Genomic DNA, 24755 nt, shown 5'->3' with positions numbered 1-24755 from the left:
TAGAAAAGGCTCAGAGAATTCTGTTTTTTATAAATTATAGAAAAAGGAAGCGATGTTGAATTCAAATATTGTAGTTCTGGGCACCCAAAAGGGGAAACAAACGTATTAGAACCACCAAAGGGTAGGTACGGTGAAGCTTCACTAGAATAGTGTGTTAGCGTTTATTAACAGGGGGTTTGAGTTTAAGAACCGTGGGGTTATGCTGCAACTGTACAGGACCTTTGGTGAGACCACATTTGGAATATTGTGTGCAGTTCTGGTCACCTCACTATAAGAAGGATGTGGAAGCATTGGAAAGAGTGCAGAAGAGATTTACCAGGATGCTGCCTGGTTTGGAGGGTAGGTCTTATGAGGAAAGGTTGAGGGAGCTAGGGCTTTTCTCTTTAGAGCGGAGGAGGATGAGGGGCGACTTAATAGAGGTTTATAAGATGATGAGGGGGATAGATAGAGTGGACGTTCAGAGACTATTTCCTCGGGTGGATGTAGCTGTTACTAGGGGGCATAACTATAAGGTTCATGGTGGGAGATATAGGAGGGATGTCCGAGGTAGGTTCTTTACGCAGAGAGTGGTTGGGGTGTGGAATGGACTGCCTGCTGTGATAGTGGAGTCGGACACTTTAGGAATTTTCAAGCGGTTATTGGATAGGCACATGGAGCACACCAGAATGATAGGGAGTGGGATAGCTTGATCTTGGTTTCGGACAAAGCTCGGCACAACATCGAGGGCCGAAGGGCCTGTTCTGTGCTGTACTGTTCTATGTTCTAATGAGAGGTTACTGTTCTAGTGAATGGCTTGTAAAACTGTTTTTTTCCCCTAATGGAAGAGGAAAGAGTAATGGGGGGGGGGGTGGTGGATGCACAATGGAATTTTTATAGATTGAGGTTAAATAAGCATACTGCTTAACCTCTTGTCATTCCATACACTGATGATGGTCACTAGTAAAGTACAGAGGAAAATCTTTTCTACACAGACAGCTGTTGAAACATGGAATGTTTTATCACAAGTGAGGGTTAAGACTGACACTGTAGTGTCATTTAAGAGGGAATTGGAAAAGTATTTGGACAGGAAGAATAGAATTGGGAATGGGTAAAACCAAACTGGAATTAGCCTAGAGGGCAGTAATTGAAGGGCTAGTGTTGATGCCAGGAGCTGAGGAGCCCTTGCTGTAATGGCTGGAGTGGGAAGAAAGAATACAAAACATGTGGTACTAACAACTGTGTAATACATCAAACTATGTGAACCTCGTGTTGGAAAAATTCTGCCTGTCATCTTCATGCCCCATATGAACTTTCAGTTCAGTTTGGGGGAGAAGTTGTGGTAATGTTACTGAACTAGTAGTTCAGAGGTTATGAGGACATAAGGTTCAAATCCCACCATGGCAGCTAGTGGCATTTATTTGGTAAAATCCGGAATTGAAAGCTGGTCACAATAATGGTGACCATGAAACTATCATCAATTGTTACAAAAACCTATCTGGTTCACTAATGTCCTTCAGGGAAGAAAATCTGATATCCTTAATTGTCTGGCCTACATGTGATTCCAGACCCACAGCAATGTGGTTGACTCTTAACTGCCCTGCCTCTGAAATAGCCTAACTAGCTAATTAGTTCAAGGGCAATTAAAGATGGGCAACAAATGCTGGCCTGACTAGCGACACCGATATCCCATGAAATAATACATTTTTTAAAAAGTCTATACTTTTAGAACTGGATACAAACTATTACAATGGCTGCTGCAAAATGTGTGACCTTTGCATTTGAGCTATAGACAGGCCTAAGTCCCAAGCCGATACCTAACTAAATATGGACATTTATAGTCACCTGGGGAATTCACAACTCTCTTTAAGGCTGGACCAGCACAAAAGGATGAGATGGCCAGCATGTCTCACTGTTTCACCCTGGACAAAACGTCAAAATTCGATGTGTGTAAGACAAATGTGAATGGACCCTATCAACCTTCCATTGTATTATGGTAGTTTCTCAGATCAGTGTCAAGGTCCTAAACAACAACATAGGATCTTAGAATCAACCTGCACACCACCCCTTTGGAAAAAGAACTTTGAACTTGTGAAAGTCACATGATGAAGGGTAATTTTACCGTCTGCTTTTAAAATCAGCCAGAAGCTGCAATGCAGACAAGAGTTCCCCCAGAAAGATATCAAACTAGCTGCAAGTCAGTCAAGATAATTAATGGCAATACCTTGAAAGTGAGTGATCCTAACAGAGAGAATGACTTCTACAATCTGTCTGAACTTCAAGTTTACCTGAGAAACCAACCTACTGGAAATTCGACTACAAAAAAGCTTGCAGCCTGCTGAGAATCCTTTGCTTTTCAAGACCCTCATTTAAAGCATCGAAACAATCTAAGAAACTGCAGGCATGCCATGGAAGAGACTGAGATAATTACAATCTATAACAGTATAATACCTCAACTGATCTATTCTTTATTTGTGTGAGGGACGAGGGAATGAATTGTGATATTTTTGGAGTGAGTGAAAATAAATAATTTAAATTCACAAAAACTTGCTGCTGGAATTACCTAATTAGGTCCCAGACTTAATGGGTAAGAAAACCCACACCTCTTGCACATAAAAACATACTGGTAAGGGAAGTAAAGGGAACACATGAACTCTGCCGGTAAGAATGCATATTGACAATGCTTACCAATGTCACTGCTTAATTAACAAAAAGAGGATAATCACTTCTATCTAAAGATGAAATACAATAAGAACTTGTTTTTATCATAAATTAATATTTAATAAACTTTAATGATTTTTACGCAAGAAAATTAGAGAAAATTATGCCTATGTAGTATACTTAAAAGGAGTAAATGACCAGAGAGACTATTGGACAGGGGTGGTTCAGATACACAAATCTTGTGGGAGGACAAGATAATAAATCTACACAAATCCTAGAACAGACTGCATATTGTGTCCAGTTCTGGGAACCTTTTAGGAAAGGTGTCAAAGCAGTGGTGAAGAAGAGACTTCTCTAAGATGACACTAGGAATGAGTGACTTCAGTAATGAGAAGATACTATAGAAACTGGAAAAACTAAAGGACATAGTGCAAATGCTTGAAAATACAACAGTCAGTCAGCATCTGTGAAGAGAGAAGGCAGGTTATGACATTTTAGGTATGTATCCTAAGTCTGTGTATTTTAGTATTCTCTGATTTTATTTCGAGAGAAATTTAGAATCTTTGTTAGAAATAAGATAAAAATGAATTTTGAGTAGAAGTTCCCAGCGTATTGGATTTTGATAAAGGTAGGGTGTGGGAGCAACTATTTCAATGAGTTGATGACTCAATAATTATTGTCAAATGATCAACCCTTTAGGCCTGTTGCTCCATTTTATTAGATCATGACGCTTAACTCCATCAAACCCCTTGATTTTGTAACCTTAATACTCATATCTAGCGTAAAGCTATTGACTTCAGCTTTTTGGGGGAGAGATTTTCATATAGAATAGTTAAGACCGAGTGTAACAGAAGCTTGTGTGAAGGTTTTAAAGGTGGAGGAGGTGGGTAATGTTGTAATGATGGGAGTAAGCCGTTGGGAATCAGATGCAAGGTTGAAGTTCAGCCTGAGGTCGGAAGGACATCAAGTTTGCAAATAACCTGTTTGAATCTGAGAGTGGTGGGAGAGAAGGGTATAGAAAGTGGCAAGTCAGTAGATTTTGTGGTATGGGCTGAGGTGATAGTTTTGATCTTGCAGATGTTTGGTGGAGTAAATTAGGATTCATTCAAGAGTTGATATTGGAGTAGGGACCTGCCTGCACAAGAGTTGGGAGAGAGGTAAGAGAGGGTAGAGCTGTGAGCCTGCAACATTTGTACAAATGCTGATATTGCCAAAGAAAAAGGGGGTTGAGGATAAATCATTGGTGGAGGGAAGATGCTCGGAGATGTTAAAGTTTATTTGTCACAAGTAGGCTTACATTAACACTGCATGAAGTTACTGTGAAAATCCCCTAGTTGCCACACTCCGGCGCCTGTTCGGGTACACTGAGGGAGAATTTAGCATAGCCAATGCACCTAACCAGCATGTCTTTCGGACAGTGGTGGCACAATGGTTAGCACTGCTGCCTCACAGCACCAGGGACCCAGATTCAATTCCGGCCTTGGGTCAGTGTGTGTGTGGAGTTTGCGCATTCTCCCCGTGTCTGCGTGGGTTTCCTCCCACAGTCCAAAGATGTGCGGGTTAGGTTTATTGACCATGCTAAATTGACCCTAGTATCTGGGGGATTAGCAGGGTATATATGTGGGGTTACGGAATAAGGCATGATTGGGATTGTGATCGGTGCAGGCTCGATGGACCGAATGGCCTCCTTCTGCACTGTAGGATTCTATGATCCTGTGATTCAGTGGGAGGAAACCGGAGCACCCGGAGGAAACCCACACAGACACGGGGAGAATGTGCAAACTCCACACAGACGATGATCCAAACCAGGAATCGAACCCGGGTCCCTGGCGCTGAGGCAGCAGATGTTTTGGCTTTATTGGCATAACGGAATGGAATTATACAAGGGCAGTTGCACAGTAATGCATAAGAGATATTTTAAAATATGTCTTTCATAACTTTGACTAAAGGAGCCTTTCAGCTAAGTGTAGGCTGAAGCCAGCTGGAGTTTTGGTAAAGATGAGAATGGGATTGGAATGTGACACACAGTGGAAAGGGAGATAAAATGAAAACACAAATGAGCTAGAAGATTGAATGTGTTATATATAGTTTCTCCAGGAAGATGAGATAGAGTAAATACAATTTCTAATTGCTTTATACATTTTAAAGGGAGCAGGGCATATTGAGAGAGTAGATAACAAAGCATATGGGATTTAGGCTTCATAAATAGAGATATTGAGTACAAAAGCAGATAAGTTATCCTGCTTTTTTATGTATAAAACTCTGATTAGGCCACAACTAGGATATTGCATCTAGTTCTGGTCATCATACATTTGGAAGGATGTGAAGGACTTTGATAGGGTGCAGAGGCGATTTATCAAAATGGTTCTGGGCCAAATGGGTTTCTCCTGTGCCTGAATCACTCTAAATTGCATGTATTTTAAGTAGCTCAACAATGTCATTATGAAAACTATCTGATTACATGTTACAACTAATAATATACCCCCACCTGGCTGTTTCCGTGTACTGCTGAAAGGAAAAGAGCCTTTTGGTAACATTTAAAGTAATAACTTGCCAATTAGGGTAGTCACTATTTGTTTAACAAAACAAGCAAGCTAAGATATTAGGATGTAATGAAAGAGAAATGTGTTATTTTGGTGTTGGACAAATTGTTGCCTTTTTAAGGATTTTCTTGCTTTATCCAATACAATGTAAACATTCTGATATGCGTTGAAGTCAAACTTGTTAGAGATTCCCGCCTTGTTACTGATGCTAAAAGATTTCAGTTGCAATTCTGTGACAGGCTCCCAGTGATCACAGACAATTGATCAGACAAAATCATTCCAGTTTCAACAAGAAAGATTCCACCCTACTGGACAGTATTTGTAGAACAATTATATAAATTTTTTTGGGTGTTTTGTTATTTCTTGTTTAAGTTGAATCTGTTAATTTCCTGATTCAGCCTGAAACAAGCCATCTTTTGTAAATTTAATTACTGTTTTAATATTCTTGATGTGATATTTACTCTTGTATCTTGCAAGAAATGTATTTGAATTTTGGTAAAAACATATCAATACTTGAAAAATGTGTTGCTTGCACCATTGTATTTGCACCTGTTTCCAACCTCCATTTCATTACTAACTTGATCTGCTTGCAGCATTGTGCTTAAACGGTGCCTTACGCACTCCATGTCCTTCAATGAGGTAACCAAAATCATACCTCACTTCTTAAGCCCCTCTGCTTTTTTTTTGCAAGTCCAACCTATTCTCAACCAAGTGGTGAAAGATAGAATTGGAATCAATCTTAACACACGTTTATAAGCTTTCTGTATGGTGAAACACATTTCAAACATACCTTGTGACCATAACTTCAGTCTGTGGTTATTTATAGGAGCCCACATAACTCTGCAGTTAATGCTCACCAACTGTATAGAGTTAAACATAATTAATGTGCAATTGGGTAATGTCTCTTAGTTTTGATTGTATAGACTCTTAGGTTGGGATTTTCGGCTTGCTCAACCCAAGACCAGAAAGTCCCGCCCGAGGTCAACAGACCTTTGCATAGTCCATGTCCTGCCAACTACAATTCTCATAGCAGGCGGGGTGGGAAAATTCCACCCTTAGTTTTTTATCAATATTCTGATCATCTCCTCTCACCTCAAATGAAACTCCCAGACCTTTGCTGTTAGAACATAGAACATAGAACAGTACAGCACAGAACAGGCCCTTCGGCCCACGATGTTGTGCCGAGCTTTGTCTGAAACCCAGATCAAGCTATTTCCTCCCCATCATCCCAAAGTCCTCCATGTGCCTATCCAATAGCTTCTTAAATGTTCCTAATGTTTCTGACTCCACTATCCCTGCAGGCAGTCCATTCCACACCCCAACCACTCTCTGCGTAAAGAACCTACCTCGGACATCCTTCCTATATCTCCCACCATGAACCCTATAGTTATGCCCCCTAGTTACCGCTCCATTCACCCGAGGAAATAGTCTTTGAACGTTCACTCTATCTATCCCCCTCATCTTATAAACCTCTATCAAGTCTCCTCTCAACCTCCTCCGCTCCAAAGAGAAAAGGCCAAGTTCCCTCAACCTTTCCTCATAAGACCTACCCTCCAAACCAGGCAGCATCCTGGTAAATCTCCTTTGCACTCTTTCCAGTGTCTCCACATCCTTCTTGTAGTGAGGTGACCAGAACTGTGCACACTATTCCAAATGTGGTCTCACCAAGGTCCTGTACAGTTGCAGCATAACCCCACGGCTCTTAAACTCAAACCCCCTGTTAATGAACGCCAACACACTATAGGCCTTCTTCACGGCTCTATCCACTTGAGTGGCAACCTTCAGCGATCTATGGATATGAACCCCAAGATCTCTCTGTACCTCCACATTCTTCAGAACCCTATCTTTGACCCTGTAATCCACATTTAAATTTGTCCTACCAAAATGAATCACCTCGCATTTGTCAGGGTTAAACTCCATTTGCCATTTTTCAGCCCAGCTCTGCATCCTATCTATATCTCTTTGCAGCCTACAACAGCCCTCCACCTCATCCACTACTCCACCAATCTTGGTGTCATCAGCAAATTTATTGATCCACCCTTCAGCCCCCTCCTCCAAGTCATTTATAAAAATGACAAATAGCAGAGGACCAAGCACTGATCCCTGTGGCACTCCGCTGGTAACCGGTTTCCAGTCCGAAAATTTTCCATCCACCACCACCCTCTGTCTTCTGTTAGATATGATGTGGAGATGCCGGCGTTGGACTGGGGTAAACACAGTAAGAAGTTTAACAACACCAGGTTAAAGTCCAACAGGTTTATTTGGTAGCAAAAGCCACACAAAAAGCTTGTGTGGCTTTTGCTACCAAATAAACCTGTTGGACTTTAACCTGGTGTTGTTAAACTTCTTATTCTGTTAGATAGCCAGTTACCTATCCAATCGGCCAAACTTCCCTCAATCCCACACATCCTTACTTTCTTCATAAGCCGACCGTGGGGGACTTTATCAAACGCCTTAGTAAAATCCATGTATAAGACATCAACTGCACTACCTTCATCTACACACTTAGTTACCTCCTCAAAAAATTCTATCAAATTTGTGAGGCAAGACTTGCCCTTCACAAATCCGTGCTGACTATCCCGGATTAAGCTGCATCTTTCTAAATGGTCATAAATCCTATCCCTAAGGACCTTTTCCATCAACTTACCGACCACCGAAGTAAGACTAACCGGCCTATAATTACCAGGGTCATTTCTATTCCCTTTCTTAAACAGAGGAACCACATTCGCCACTCTCCAGTCCTCTGGCACCACCCCCGTGGACAGTGAGGACGCAAGGATCAATGCCAAAGGCTCTGCTATCTCATCCCTTGCCTCCCAAAGAATCCTAGGATATATTTCATCAGGCCCAGGGGACTTATCAACTTTCAGTTTATTCAAAATTGCTAGTACATCTTCCCTCCGAACATCTACTTCCTCCAGCCTATTAGCCTGTGACACCTTCTCTTCCTCAAAAACATGGCCCCTCTCCTTGGTGAACACCGAAGAAAAGTATTCATTCATCACCTCTCCTATCTCTTCTGACTCCATGCACAAATTCCCACTGCCGTCCTTGACCGGCCCCAGCCTCACCCTGGTCATTCTTTTATTCCTCACATAAGAGTAAAAAGCCTTGGGGTTTTCCTTGATCCGACCCGCCAAGGACTTCTCATGCCCCCTCCTAGCTCTCCTAAGCCCCTTTTTCAGCTCATTTCTTGCTAACTTGTAACCCTCCATCGAGCCAACTGAACCTTGTTTTCTCAACCTAACATACGCTTCCTTCTTCCTCTTGACAAGACATTCCACCTCTTTTGTGAACCATGGTTCCCTCACTCGGCCATTTCCTCTCTGCCTGGCAGGGACATACCTATCAAGGACACGCAGTATTTGTTCCTTGAAAAAGTTCCACTTATCATTAGTGCCTTTGCCTGACAATTTTTGTTCCCATCCTATGCTTCCTAATTCCCGCCTGATTGCATCATAATTACCTCTCCCCCAATTGTATACTATGCCCTGCCATATGGCCCTATCCCTCTCCATTGCAATAACAAAAGACACCGAATTGTGGTCACTATCTCCAAAGTGCTCTCCCACAACCAAATCTAACACTTGGCCAGGCTCATTTCCCATTACCAAATCCAATGTGGCCCCACCTCTTGTCGGCTTATCCACATATTGTGTCAGGAACCCCTCCTGCACACACTGCACAAAAACTGCCTCACCCGAACTATTCGACCTATAAAGGTTCCAATCAATATTTGGAAGGTTAAAATCCCCCATGACAACTACCCTGTGACCTCCACACCTATCCATAATCTGCTTAGCAATTTCTTGCTCCACATCTCTATTACTATTTGGGGGCCTATAGTAAACTCCTAACAACGTGACCGCTCCTTTCCTATTCCTAACCTCAGCCCATATTACCTCTGTAGGCAGATCCCCTTTGAAATGCCTTTCTGCAGCCGTTACACTCTCCTTGATTAACAGTGCCACTCCTCCACCTCTTTTACCAGCTACCCTACACTTACTGAAACATCTATACCCCGGAACTTCCGACAACCATTCCTGTCCTTGTTCTACCCATGTCTCCGTAATGCCCACAACATCGTAGTCCCAAGTGCCAATCCATGCCCCAAGTTCACCTACCTTAGGTTGCATTGAAGTAGACACACTTCAACCCACCTTCTTGTCTGCTGGTACCCACCTTTGACCATGATACCCTTCCCAGTACCTTACTACACTCGCTGACCTCTGGACTACAACTCCTTTTCCCATCCCCCTGACAAATTAGTTTAAATCCCCCCGAAGAGCCGTAGCAAATTTCCCTCCCAGGATATTGGTGCCCTTCTGGTTCAGGTGCACCCCGTCCTGTTGGTACAGGTCCCACCTTCCCCAGGAAGTGTTCCAATTATCCACATAGCTGAAACCCTCCCTCCTACACCATCCCTGCATCCATTGTTTAACTGCGCTCTCTCCCTGTTCCTCAACTCGCTATCCCGCGGCACCGGCAACATACCAGAGATGATCTCCTGTTTTGTCCTGGCTCTCAGCTTCCACCCAAGCTCCCTGAATTCCTGTTTTAAGTCCCCGTCCCCTCTCTTACCTATGTCTTTAGTGCCGACGTGCACCACGACTTGTGACTGTTCCCCCTCCCCCTTTAGAATCCTGAAGACACGGTCGGAGATGTCACGGACCCTGGCATCCGGGAGGCAACATAACATCCGTGAGTCTCTCTTGTTGCCACAGAACCTCCTATCTATCCCTCTAACAAACGAGTCCCCAATAACTATAGCTCTACCGCTCTCCCCCTTTCCCTTCTGAGCCACAGGGACGGACTCAGCGCTGGCGATCTGGTCACTGCGGCTTACCACTGGTAGGTCGCCCCCCCTCACCTGTATCCAAAGTGGAATACTTGTTGCTAAGGGGAATGACCACAGGGGATCCCCGCACCGACTGCTTCCTCCCAGCCCCTCTCACTGTCACCCATCTATTTTCATTCCCTGGAGCAACTATATCCCTGAAGCTTGTGTCTTTGGCCCTCTCTGCCTCCCTGATGACCCTAAGCTCATCCAACTCCAGCTCCAGCTCCCTAACGCGGTCTTGGAGGAGCTGCAGATGGGTGCACCTCCCACAGGTGTAATCAGCAGGGACACTGACGATGTCCCTCACCTCAAACATTCTGCAGGCGGTACATTGCACTGCCTTCACTTCCATCCCCTCCATATAACTTACTGCTACAAAGAAAAAGAATTGCTCCAATGGAACACTGAACCCTTTTTCCCCTTCCTCAGAGTGCACTGGGAAAGAACAAGGATTCGAAATTGAAGGGTAACAGAATGAATTTAAACCTGTCCTGTGTCGCCCGTTTCCGCCTAAGCCCTGCGAGCCAAAGCCCTTACAGCTCTCACTCTGCTTCCCACTCACTCACTGCCCACTCCCGACACTGCCCGCTGTATAGTGCGGCCTGCTTTTTATGCGCCAGTCGAACAAAGAGGTCGAACCCCCCAGGTAACTGACTTTTATACTAAAAACTCAACCTCGCAGAATACCCTTCAGCTGACGTCACTTCCCTTAATTTAAAACCTTGAAAAAAGCCCACGAAACAAACAAGGAATACAATAAATAAATGTTGCAAAGATGTTTCAAGGACTATTTTTGTGTTACCTTTGAGAAAGCAGGGATCATGATGTACTTTGTTTTACTACCTCTCCTGTCTTCATGGCTTTCTTGAAAGCCTTCTTTTCAACATGCTTTTGATTTCTTCATCTCTTTTGTTTGATGTCCACTTCTCAGTGTAAAACAATTGAAGATGTTACTTTATTGAGATGTGGAATATTAACGCAGGGGATTGTTTTTCTTCTGATCTCAGTCATTTAGAGTCAGCAACAATCAATCCCTGATTAACAACAAATTGCAATTGGATGTAAAACCACCCTTTATTCTGCCCCAGACATCGCTCAGCTCAACACTTAGTTGCATCAGATGTTGACACAGTGGTCAGGACTTTCCAGCCATTCATGCCGGTGGGATCCTTCGGTCCCACCAACGGCGCCTCTCTGCTGCAGGATTCACGGTGGCGAGGGCACCGGTGCATTCAACAGAAAACCCCTTTGACAACAGCGGGAACAACCGGCCAATGGCGGGCCCACCTCCTGCCGCAGTGCTACATGGGGCAGGTTGTGCGGTAAATCCCGCTCTGGGTGACAGTTGTCTTGTGGTATTGTGAAATTCTGTTCCGTTTTGTGCTGTAGGCCCCTGCGTACCAGGGACTGCTTTGAGACTGGACAATTCATTTCACATTGGATCGTCACAGCCTGCAGGTTGTGGGGCTGGATTTGAACCCAGCTCCAAGTGTGAGAGACCTATGCCTAACCCTTGTGCATGAGCATTATGTAAATACTCTTTCTGCAAATACATTCAAATCATCATAACTTGCTGCTTAAAATGATTTTCTCTCAAGTTGACTCTTGCTTTTTTGTCAATTATCTTAAATCTGTATCCTCTGGCTAACTCCCTGCCACTATAAATCATTTCTCCTTATTCACCACCAGAATCCTTTGTGATTTTGAACATCTTTTTCGAATCTCCCCTTAACCTTCTCCAACTGAAGAAGAACAGGATAAGCCGGGATAAAATTGTTTCACTTGGTGGAGAATTCTAGAACCAGGGTACATAGATTCAAGATCAGTGGCAGAAGGTGTAGAGGGGACAGGAGGAAGAACATTTTTAGGCAGAGGGTAGTGGGTGGCTGGAATTCACTGCCCGAGTTGGTGGTGGAGTCAGAGACCCTAAACTCTTTTTCCATGCTCCCACCCTATGCCTTCTCTGTCTCTCCCTCTCCCCGGGTGCCTCAATTTAAAGTCTCATCTGAAAGATGGCACCTCCATTGATGTACTGGAGTGTTAACCTGATCTTTATGCTTCAAGTCCTGGAGTGGGATTTCAACCTTGTGACTCGAGGAAAGAGTGCTCAAATAAGTCATGGAAAGGACAGAAAAATATTCTTTATAATCATCTAAGTGCCTAAGAAAAAGAAGGAAGGGTTCAAGGATAAACATCTAAAGCACTTGTAACTTCAGCAAATTTACCCTGGCTGTTAGCACTAAATAATTTATTTATGACATGAATTGAGGGAGGAAAAACAAAATTACTTTCATCTTAAAACAAAATTTACAAAATGGTAGGGAAATAGAATTCTAACTACACTTGTGATCCCTTTATCTTTCAGTACCAACATGTAATGTATTTATCCTCTTTATCAGTTATCTCATAAATCACTTAATTAAATATAGGTTTAAGCTGTAAACTAAATTGCAATGAACATCAGAAATTGAACTCCATATTCAGATCGCTCCTAGCCATGCCATTGAAGATCTATTAGTATTGCTTTATTTACATTAAGTGCATTAGACTCTGCGCTGCTGCAGTAAGAATTAATTTGCACTATGCATGCAAGAGAATCCAGTGCTGGGATAATAACACGCAGTTGGGGAAAATGACTCTTAGTTCTATAATAACGTTTCCAGTTAATTTGGTTATTTACTTTTATTTTTGGATTTCATGTGATCATCTTTTTGTTTTATCTCCATTTAGTTAATATATTCTTTGCACCTTACATTAGTATTAAACCCTGCGTCACTGGCCTCCTAATACAAACTGCATGAGATGTAGCGCTGTGGCTGCCAGTGAATAGCTCCAAAATTCACACTATTTTACCAGAATTGTAAGTTTCAAAACTGCAACCTATAACTTCATAGTAGAAGTAGACAATTTAAGCCTTTAAGTTATTCAGCTGTATCATTAGCTGGGGGTCAGTTTGGCTCAGTTGGCTGGACAGCTGGTTTGTGTTACATAGTGACGCCAACAGCGCAGGTTCAGTTCCTGTACTGACTGAGGTTATTCATGAAGGCCCCACCTTCTCAACCTTGACTCTCACAGCTGGCTTTTCTCATTGTATTGAACAACACTCGGTGTGAATCTCGCTTCTCCCTTTAAAATACACAGTCATAGGGGGGCCTATGGAAGCTTGAAAAGCAAGAAAAACAGGGTGCCCCGATCATCGATTTAAATGAAGGGACCCCTCCCCAACTGCAATGATTGGGGCACGTCGCCGCCTCCACAAGGCAAAAATTTGGGCAAAAAAATACCTCTACTGCCCAAACATCGGGGTAAACTGACACCCCCTCACTCCTTCACAGACATTGGGGCAGCCCCCCCCCCCCCCCCCCCCCCCCCCACCCTCCAGTCCTCATCACTGGTACCACCCTTCATCACAGGCACCACTACCCTCCTGATCACAGGGTCTGCCCCCACTGTCCTTCACAGGCCCAACCCACCCCCATAAGCATCAGGGTGAGTACCCGTCCCTTCGCACTCTCTCCCCTTGTGCCTACAGGCACCACATACACAGCACAAATTACTACTGGTTTTCAGAATCAATGGCCAGTCATGATGACCACGCCAGGGGCGCAGTGAGGTATAGCCCCCAGGTGGTGTGGGACATGGCTGGGCTTCTAAAAAAGATGGAGTGAACTGTGTAAATTACTTGGATTATTAAATGGTATATGCACAGTTATGATATTTGAAGAATAAGGAATATTCCATCAAGGTAAGTCATTGTTTTTCTCTGATTGCATGTCACCCAGGATAATATTTCTCTGCTAAAGGCACTATCAATGTAAGTTGTTGAATTCTGAATATTTTATGTGTAACACGTTCATTGCTGTAAAATATAAGTTTCAAACTTGATATCCAGTTGATTATATCATCAAATGTAAACAAAGTATTCAAATATATGATTGATCATGGTATATGGTAGAGGTGAAACTTTACCCATAACGGATGCTGGAGTATTACAGCTTTGGGTTATCAGTTCAGCTTTTGCATGTTTTGTGCTTAATGTAGCTCCTTTCTTGTACTTTCTAGGGTCTAAATATGGAACTGGCTAATCATGGTTTAATCCTGCTACAACAACTAAATGCCCAGCGAGAATTTGGCTTCCTGTGTGACTGCACAGTGGCTATAGGCGATGTTTATTTCAAGGCACATAAAGCAGTCCTTGCCTCTTTCTCCAATTACTTCAAAATGCTTTTTATCCATCAAACCAGGTAATGCATTGACTCAGATATGTTAAACTAAAAAATAATCGCACCTGCTGAGATTTGTGCAAACTTATTTTTGTTCCTTTTCCATCTTCTTATCCCAATGGATTTCCCCAAACAGGAATGTTCTAGAAAGTGAAAATTCACAGATACATTTTGACATTGATGGCACCAACTTTTAGTAACTTGTAACAGCTGCAGCTCACAGCCACAGGATGAAGAGTGCATTCTGCCCACAGACCACTTTTCTCAAGTGACAAAGCTCTCCATCTTCCACTGTGCTTTGTTTATCTTTAAACTAATTTTTGTCTACTTGATTCTATTTGTTCTATTTTCAGCATCTGCTAATCTGAAAATGTTTTTTTCACAGTGACTGTGTCCGACTGAAACCCACGGATATTCAGCCAGATATCTTTAGCTACCTCCTGCATTTAATGTACACTGGGAAGATGGCGCCCCAGATTATTGATCCTGTCCGCCTCGAGCAGGGAATTAAGTTCTTGCATGCGTACCCATTGGTTCAGGAAGCTAGCTTAGCCAGCCATGGAGCGATCCCTCGTCCTGATCAAGTTTTCGCATGGACATCTTCACTCTATGGCATCCAGATCGCAGATAATCAAGCCACACCTCAGAGTAGGTTATCGACAGCAGCAGAGAAGTCGGGACGTGAGTCTAGGTCACACACTCATCCTTCTCGGATGGAGCAAGAACGAGGTGCAGAAGGTAACCAGCAGCATTCACAAGGTGCACAGATTCTCCAACCATCTCAGCATTTTGGGCAGTCTTCTGTGGCATCTTTAGGCACACAACAAGGCTTGGTTTCTCCAGCTGGTCCCTCAGCAGCTGAAGAACGATGCGAGAATATCCCCCTATTAGATGGGCAGCCAGGAATACATGCGATAGCTCACGTTAAGCCCAGTATTATGAAAAGGAATAGTGGTTTTCCAAAGTTTTATGTCTGTCATCTTTGTGGTAGAAGGTTCACTCTCCGAAGCAGCCTGCGTGAGCATCTGCAGCTCCATACAGGAATGTCACTTCCAGTTACCAACCCAGCAGGAATGAATATGCTGGGGCAATTGGTAGAGCCCGGGAAACCGACAAAAGATCCTGAAGAAATGCCTGAAGCAGAAGTAATTAGCGATGGTGAGCTACAACAGAAAAACGATTCACCAATGGCAGATGGACAACTACAAGCAGAAACACCACCCCCATCAGACATTGCAGACATTGACAACATAGAGCTAGGGGATCAAGATAGGGAAGTGAAAAGGCGAAAATACGAATGCTCCATCTGTGGACGTAAATTCATCCAGAAAAGTCACTGGCGAGAGCATATGTATATTCACACAGGCAAACCATACAAGTGTAGTACCTGTGATAAAACATTCTGTAGGGCCAACCAGGCTGCCAGGCATGTGTGCCTTAACCAGAACTCTGATACCTATATGATGGTGGATAATAAGCAAGCAATGCTCACTGAAGGTTCTTCAGAAGAAACAAGTCAGTCACTAATGGATCCAGTGTACCTAGCAACAAACCAGTCAAACCAATCATACAAGTGCAATTTGTGTGATAAAAGTTTCTCAACTGCTAGTGAAGCTGTCCGGCATTCATGCCAAAACCAGAACTCCGATACCTTTGTTTTGATGGAAGGCCAACCAACAGTTCAAGGGGAGGGCTCTTCTGAAGCTTGTGAAGTGACAGAAGTCAGTCAGTCGTTGTCAGAAACGGCGCATAACATGGAGGATGGTCAGGCCGTTTTAGTGGAATGAAACCTCTGTTCATTTACTCGCTTTTCAATGTGTTTCTTATAATGTACAATTCTAATTAATAGTCGTTAGATATGAGGATGTTAAAAATTTATTTTCTAAATTAGATCTGAGCTTTCTTTAGTCAAAGCATGTCATTCATTATCCAAGGATCTTGTTACTTTTAAGATGAAAATTCAGGTGGCATAATTGTATCAGTCAGTGTTTGCACTAGGATTCAGACTAGCCCCTGTCAATCATGAGCTGCTTCGGGACCAGGTTAGTATAAAGAAAACTGATGTATGTTGTTCTTTACTTGTACTGGGGTTGCCTGATGAGTACCTCCCTTGTAAAGTGGATTGAGTAAGAAATTAAATCACGCTGTTCCAAATGCAGAGAAGTTATCACATCATGATATGTATATGCCTCACTGAGCTATTTGCTACTCAGCCTGAACCAACTCCACTCTCAAAAGAAGTGAATAAACTACTGTTAAACTCTGGATTTGTACTCAAACTAAAAGGTACCCAGTTTGAATAGAGCGTTAGTGACTGACAGTTTCCTGGGGTCACAGTGCAGCAGTTGACATTTTGTGATTAAGCAAAACTCCTGTTCTCTCAAAAGAGACACAAGAGCTGTTGATAAATGTTTTTAAGCTTCACTAATTATCAGCTGATCACTGAGTACACCCCATCTGTTGGTAGAATAATGCCGTAAATTACAAATCATAAGGGACATGAGGAAATAGGAGCAGGCCGCTTGGCCTAAATAAACAATATGCAGACAGAATGTGGCATTGCTGAACCAATAACGAATCCAGAGTATGGTTATGCCCTGGGTGAAGTCAGCATTGTCTCAAAAGTGGAACAACAATCCAGCCAATGTATTGGCAAAGAAAAATCGACGAACTTAGGAGAGTGAAGGTATTGCAGTAACTCCTACGTCAACTAGAATGCCCTTCTAATGAGTGAATCATATGTATGAAAAGTATTTCCTAGATAGAACTTGTTTGATATGGTATTAAATACAAATTGCTCACATTTGGAAATTCTGTTTCTTAGATATTTGAGACTTGTTTACCAGTGTGGTAGAACAAAGTAGTGCTCTGGTGCTCCACATTTTTCCCTATTCACTTGTATAATCTTGTTTTTAAATGTGTTCAGTGTAAATCTGAATATCACTTTTACCTCACTTATTTACAATTTGCTCTTTGACATGTCTGTAATTTGCTTTCAAGAATGGGGTTGGGGGGATTTAAAAGTACATCTATGCATGCTGACTTCAAAATACAGTAGTAGTATTTGTAACTTTAACTTGTTTTACAGAAATATTAGATGCATTATTTATTCTGTATTGTATGTCTTTATACATTTTAGAGTTCTTAAATACTGGAAAAAAAAGCTAAGCTGAAAAACAGCAACCCTTCAAAGAAAAAAATACTATCTTTCATAATTTCCAGATTAACTGTATTGGAGAATTGTAATTTGTAAAACAAAAAAGAAATGACGGTAACATTGCTATCTGACGGAGGGAAAAGTGGGTCTATACTCTGAAAATAAATTGCTTTTTTTGCTCAGAATACTGACTAAGCACAGTTACCAAAATGTTAACACTTGTCCCGTAGATATTGTATTAACTGAGTAAAAATTTACTTTCTTCCATAAAGTGACATGTGTGAAACATTGATCGAGATTGGAATAAATGTGGCAATTTTTTTTAATGCCCTTTTACACAGAAGTTGAGCAAATTTTAAGAAATGAGCTTGTGGTGATTGATTTTCCAACTAGCTTACTTTTATTTGTTAATTAGTACACATGCTAATTTCATTCAGTACTATACTAGTGGGGTCAGTTAGTACCAATAGTGTTAGAGTGCTCTTAGTGTAGACATGCACCAAAAACCACTATCTAAAGTAACAGAATGAATAATACTGAATGAATGATACTTGCTCCAACAAAATTACTAATTTTACCAATACATAATGAAAGGTACACCTGTCTGGTACACTTGGAACTGTTACTTATAAATGCTAGTGACACAAAAAGCATTGAACCGTATGATATTTTGTTTTACTGTTTATTATTTGTAGCTTTGTGTCTATATAGTTATTTAACCACTTGTTGCTCAGTCAGCCCCCATAAATATACTAAGGTATTACTTGCAAACTTAAATTCCTAAAACATGATGATGAAATTCCAAGAAATAATGGATGTAAATTGCTCTGTTGTTACAAGTTTCATATAGAATTATGATAGAATAAATATTTGAAATAAAGTTCAACTGCCTTAAAACACTTAAGCATAACCATGATGTTCAGTGTCAAACCTATTATTTGCATTAATTATGGTTCCAATAAAGTGTAGTTTTTATTTAATCAGTATTTTGTAAAGCTTGTTTCAAGAGGGAGAATACAATGTAGTTCAGTAGAGTCCCAGATGAGGAAAGTACATTCCTTTTGTTCTAGTTAACAATAAGTAATACACTGTAGTTGCCTTGACCAAAACGAATCAAGGGTTGGCCAGATTAATTGGGGCATAAACATTTTATTTTCGCCCACAATGGCTCTTTTAAGATTTTTCTGATCGTGTTTTTAAATATGTTTATGATAGCAAAGTCGAACTTTACTTGAATTTTAAATTGCAGAGGTTAAGAGCATTGTTTTCTGTAAGATCTGCAGTAGAGCTCCTTACCAGCATTGTCAAGATTTGAAATGCATTGTACAGTGTTGCCTTTTTTTGTGTAACTTTTAAGTTGCTGCTCGAAAGCTAGCCAGTTTACCCATATAATTGGGGCCTTATTTGACAAAGCATACATGCAGATTCCTTATCCTTGCTGTGTACAGTAATAGACTACAGATTAGCTAGAAAAGAGTTGTGTATGCCTTGTTGACTAAGTCAAACACAGGTCTAAATTTGAGCCTTACTTTTTTCAATGACTTGCATTGTGTTTAGTCCTAAATACGCAAACTGAATACACACCACACCTGTATTTGTCTTGATTCCATGCCACAACTTTACTGTTAAATCAAAAATTTTGTTAGTTACTAACTGTATAATGTGTAATATAACGCTGCCAATACCAAAGACTTGAATAAAACGAGCTTGGTAGGAACTGGAAACATTGTTGTACCGTCTTGCTGAAATCTTTCTGCAGTACATTGTACCAATTACAGCTTAACTATCTCTGGTAATTCTGTCTACCACAAATTCAGTAACAACTAGAATGGTACTACAAGATCACAGGATAACTAAAGGTTAGGCTCATCCTGATTCATTCATCCAGAGAGATACTACCCTGCCCATCGAAATGGACTGAATCTTCTAGGTGCAATCTGCCTGAGCCAAAATAAGTTCGAACTGCATATTGACTTGTGATGTTGAGAATTGGAGTATGTTAGAAATTAATAACTACACAAGTATGGAGCCAGGGTGTGTGGGGTGAGGGGGCCGAGAAAAGGTTTGTGGTGATAGGGCAGAAGTGACTAAATAACAAAATGGATCATGGTGCAATGGTTCCAAGTGCATAAACAAAAGTTGGGTCCAAAATAGATGTAAGAGTGACCAAGGGAGAGGGAAGCACGGAACATCTCAACATAGGACATGTTCTCATTGGCTTTGTGAAGTGCTGCTGTGCAATGGTTGGACATGTTAACTGTCAAGTTGTCTAAGACTACGCTTGGTCTCTTTCCTACTCATCCTTAACTATCTTGGCACATGCATGTCTTTGTTCCCCTCTGTATAGCACTTGCATTTGTTTGCATTCATTTTTACCTCCCATTGTTCTGCTTAAATAACTTGACCAACTCATTCTGTAATTTGGAGCTACTTCCTCTACTTCCAGAATCTTCTCAGTTAATATCAGATGCAATTGTAGCACTTCACATTGAATTTCTGAATCTACATCACTGGAGAGGTCTCAGTTCCCTGTCCTGCTCATTTCCGACTCTTCAACTAATTCCTAGAATTTCTACTTTTAGAAAAGGCAAGGAGGATCCTCTCTGTCTTTGGAATGTGGCAGAAGGAGGTAGGTATATGACTGGTGAAACCCCCACCTCCACTCCTAGAGAATCTGGTGTGGCCATCCTCTTTGATATTCCGTGCTTCCCTCTCCCTTGGTCACTCTTATATCTATTCTGGACCCAACTTTTGTTTATGCACTTAGAACCTTTGCACCATGATCCATTTTGTTATTTGGTCACTTCTGTCCTATCACCACAGATCTTTTCTCTGCCCCCCCCGGCCACCACGCACACCCTGGCTCCACACCTAAGTAGTTATTAATTTCTAACATCCTCCAATTCTGAACATCACAATGATCTGGGAGGCAATCTCCTAAATAGCTGCCTCTGTAATTACTGACCTATTAAGGGGGGGATGGGTAGATGCCTGATGCTACAGGTCATGGGGTGAGGTTGATACTGCTGAGGCAGGCCTGGGATTACAGGGGCATCGCAACATCGGACATGTTCTCAGTGGTCAATACAGAAGGGCTGCAATGAAGATTCTGAAGCTGGTAGGAACATCAGTTCAGAGGGGGTACCCTGCATATATCCTCTCAGCTCTGATTGAGCCTGTGGCCTCAGTCCACAGTGGGAAGCTGCTGTGATGCAATATTGACACAGGTTCTAAATGGCCTCCATGAAGCAGGCAACCAACCTAGTTCCCAGTCTGCCCTTGGGGATTGCACTGACAGTTCCTCAATATTTTACCAGGCCCGTGCCACCACTGTGTGAAGAAAATGCTACCCATTACGTTTCCCCATAGATGTCAGCTGATTGTTCCCAGTGTTTTCTGTTATTTTGATGGAAGTGAATGTATTCATGATGTTTGCTTGTGAGCTTCTGGGGGTTCAGTGGCACTCAGTACCTGACGGAGGGGAGGACCCAGCGTTGGTGGATACGCACAGATCCACCCCATGTACTTTGACCACCTTTCCGTGACCCCCATCACTTACCTGTGACTGGGGTCTCTCATTGATCCTCTGCCTCTAGCTGGCAAGAGCCATTAGTAAAAAATTGGATAGAATTTTCATATCTGTGACAAATGTTCTTGGCCTCTTTAAGGACATTAGAAATAATGTGGCTGCTGTAACTTTTTAGAAAGGTTTATGACGAAGTGAAGACTTAATTCAACTACAGCTGCCAGAATATGGAACTGGGTTAGAAATTTATCTTTTAACCAATGAGTAACCATGATGAATGGAATCTAAAATTCCCTCCATACACAAAGAAAACAATCATAGAATCCCTACAGTGCAGGAGGCCATTTGGCCCATTGAGTCCGAACTGACCACAATCCCACCCAGGTCCTATTCCCATAACACCACATATTTACCCTACTAATCCCCCTAACACTAAGGGGCAATTTAGCATAGCCAATCAACCTAACTCACACAGACACTGAATGTGCAGACTCCACACAGTCACCCAAGGCTGGAATTGAACCCCAGTCTCTGGCACTCTGAGACAGTAGTACTAACCACTGTGCCACCCTTGTTTCTAAGACTATGGCCAAATTTTTATGCATTCTTACTGCTTGTGACTTAACATTTCATCTGCTTCAAACTTAACGAGAGAAATTATTTTCCCCTCAATATTTAGAATCATAGAATCCCTGCAGTGCGAGGGTGAGAGTCTTACACAATATTACACATTATTCCAGGCTGGTGAATGTAACATGTTCCTTTTCTCTGGCTCTAACTGTGCCTCGTGCAGATGAATAGAAGTCCCAAGTGTCCATAGGAACCTTTCATTGGAATGCATGCTTGGTCCCTCATTTTAACCTTGCACACGAGAACCTCAGGTCTCGTCACCCTGAGGGATTTGGAGTATGAGATTATTGAGCGAGCAGGGACCGGGATGATGAATTTGACCCTGAGTATTGTGGTTGTTTTCCAAGTATCGGATTATTGGAGTCATTGAGTAGAAACTTTCAGCTTCTAACAGCCACTGTGGAGGTGTTCACAACTCGTGTGTGCTGTGTCAATGTATGGTCTACTATGAATTACAGGGCAGTTAGAGAGTTGCCACTATCTTGACCTGAACAGGATTGAAGCACGCACAGTGAGAGTCACTGAGTGGGGTTCACTAATGTAATTGGTTTTGCTGTCACATGACATGACATGATTGGTAAGTGCCAAGAACAAACACGTGTGAGCTTAGAATCCCTACAGTGCAGGAGGCAGCCATTCAGCCCATCGAGTCTGCACCTACCACAATCCCACCCAGTCCCTATTTCCATAACCCCACGTTAATCCCCTGACACCAGGGTCAATTTTGCATGGCCAGAGCACCCAGAGGAAACGGTAGCACAGTGGTTAGCACTGCTGCTTCACAGCTCCAGGGTCCCGGGTTCGATTCCCGGCTCGGGTCACTGTCTGTGTGGAGTTTGCACATTCTCCTCGTGTCTGCGTGGGTTTCCTCCGGGTGCTCCGGTTTCCTCCCACAGTCCAAAGATGTGCGGGTTAGGTTGATTGGCCAGGCTAAAAAAAATTGCCCCTTAGAGTCCTGGGATGTGTAGGTTAGAGGGATTAGTGGGTAAGGTATGTGGGGGTGGGGCCTGGGTGGGATTGTGGTCGGTGCAGACTCGATGGGCCGAATGGCCTCCTTCTGCACTGTAGGGTTTCTATGAAACCCACACAGACATGGGGAGAATGGTAACTATCTGTGTGGATTTTGCACAAAGGCCAAAATTGAACCCAGGTCCCTGGCACTGAGGCAGCAGTGCTAACCACTGCCACCCATGTTGGCATTAAATGCCCAGAATGGTAACATGTTTGATAAGGTATTGCCTATGGTGTCGGGGTGGTATATTAACATGGATGGAGGATTGGCTAACTAATAGAATACATTTGGAATGAAAGGGGCAATTTCTGGGTGACAACCTGTAACTAGTCATGACCAAGTGGCAGAGCAGACTCGATGGGCTGAATGGCTTGTGTGCATCTTTCTTCCATCTTTGCTCAATGAATGCACATATGGCACTCCCAGCTATGTCAAAACTTCTAAAGTGCCATGATTGCAAGGTGTGAAAGACCAACTAGATACCTCATGGTACAGCCACGGAAACCATGGAGAAAAACCCAATAAATTTAGTTGAAATTTAACAGGGGGCAGTGTAAAGTGATAGAAGTGAAAGCAAAATGCACAATAAACAAACTATTTTGGCTGAGGGGGGGGGGGGGGCACCCCCCAGATGGCAGGCATGACAGGAACAAGGAGATAGTGAATGCAAAGACCTAGCCCCTCACACTTATTAGCATTCAAGTAAAGTTTATTTATGAGTCACAAGTAGGCTTACATTCACACTAAATGAAGTTATTGTGAAAATCCCCTAGTCACCACACTCCTGTTTGGGTACACTGAGGAAGGATTTTGTCATGGCCAATGCACCTAACCAGCACATCTTTGGACTGTGGGAGGAAACGCACGCAGACACAGGGAGAACATGCGGACTCCACAAGGTCACCCAAGCCAGGAATTGAACTGGGGCTGTGAGGCAGCAGTACTAACCACTGTGCTGCCCTTGAAAGCAGAGGCATGAAACACTGACCGTGTACCTCATGCTCTAGCCTTGAATGTTAAAGACAGTTTTGCATCTCTTCCCCGATGTGACTCAAGCTGTGGCAGAGCCAGGCAAAAATTCAGGGAGTTAGGGTGGAAGCTTAGGGCTAGAACAAACAAAGTTGTTATCTCTGGTTTGTTACCCGTGGCACGTGATAGTGAGGAGAGGAATAGGGAGAGAGAGCAGTTGAACACGTGGTTACAGGGATGGTGCAGGAGGGATTCAGATACCTGGACAATTGGGGCTCTTTCTGGGGTAGGTGGGACCTCTACAAACAGGATGGTCTGCCCTTGAACCAGAGGGGTATCAATATCTTGGGGGGGAAATTTGCTAATGCTCTTCGGGAGGGTTTAAACTAATTCAGCAGGGGGGTGGGTACCTGAATTGTAGCTCCGGTGTACAGGAGGTTGAGAGTAGTGAGGTCATGGATGAGGTTTCAGAGTCACAGGAGTGTACTGGCAGGCAGGAAGGCGGTTTGAAGTGTGTATACTTCAACGCCAGGAGCATCCGGAATAAGGTGGGTGAGCTTGCAGCATGGGTTGGTACCTGGGATTTCGATGTTGTGGCCATCTCGGAGACATGGATAGAGCAGGGACAGGAATGGTTGTTGCAGGTTCCGGGGTTTAGATGTTTCACTAAGTGCAGGGAAGGTGGTAAAAGAGGGGGAGGTGTGGCATTGTTAGTCAAGGACAGTATTACGGTGGCAGAAAGGACATTTGATCAGGACTCGTCTACTGAGGTAGTTTGGGCTGAGGTTAGAAACAGGAAAGGAGAGGTCACCCTGTTGGGGTTTTTTTTTTAAACAGACCTCCGAAAAGTTCCAGAGATGTAGAGGAAAAGATTGCAAAGATGATTCTGGATAGGAGCGAAAGTAACAGGGTAGTTGTACTGGGGGACTTTAACTTTACAAATATTGCCTGGAAAAGCTATAGTTCGAGTACTTTAGAGGGGTCGGTTTTTGTCCAGTGTGTGCAGGAAGGCTTCCTGACGCAGTATGTAGACAGACCAACAAGAGGCGAGGCTACATTGGATTTGGTACTGGGTAATGAACCAGGCCAGGTGTTAGATTTGGAGGTAGGTGAGCACTTTGGTGACAGTGACCACAATTCGATTACGTTTACTTTAGCAATGGAAAAGGATAGGTATATACCAAAGGGCAAGAGTTATAGCTGGGGGAAAGGAAATTA

General features: G+C 42.8%; 1 protein-coding gene across 4 annotated transcripts in view; it reads left to right on the top strand.

Annotated features, from left to right (window-relative positions):
• The window catches only part of zbtb2b (zinc finger and BTB domain containing 2b), a 74649-nt gene extending 55518 nt beyond the window's left edge, over positions 1-19131 (top strand). For 2 of the 4 annotated variants that reach the window (XM_078230267.1, XM_078230265.1), the window contains exons 2-3: positions 14083-14264; positions 14629-19131. In XM_078230267.1, the coding sequence (XP_078086393.1) occupies positions 14092-14264; positions 14629-16030 (1575 nt within the window). In that variant the 5' untranslated portion in view covers positions 14083-14091 and the 3' untranslated portion in view covers positions 16031-19131. Of the gene's footprint in view, positions 1-12842; positions 12881-14082; positions 14265-14379 lie in introns of those variants that run through there. The other 2 variants (XM_078230266.1, XM_078230268.1) reach the window with 2 other exon arrangements.
• Positions 19132-24755: the final 5624 nt, after the last annotated feature.

Source organism: Mustelus asterias, chromosome 15 (assembly GCF_964213995.1).
Source record: "Mustelus asterias chromosome 15, sMusAst1.hap1.1, whole genome shotgun sequence".
Taxonomy (NCBI): domain Eukaryota; kingdom Metazoa; phylum Chordata; class Chondrichthyes; order Carcharhiniformes; family Triakidae; genus Mustelus; species Mustelus asterias.
Note: the sequence above shows the minus strand (reverse complement) of the source record. Positions and strands in the feature narration are given on the sequence as shown.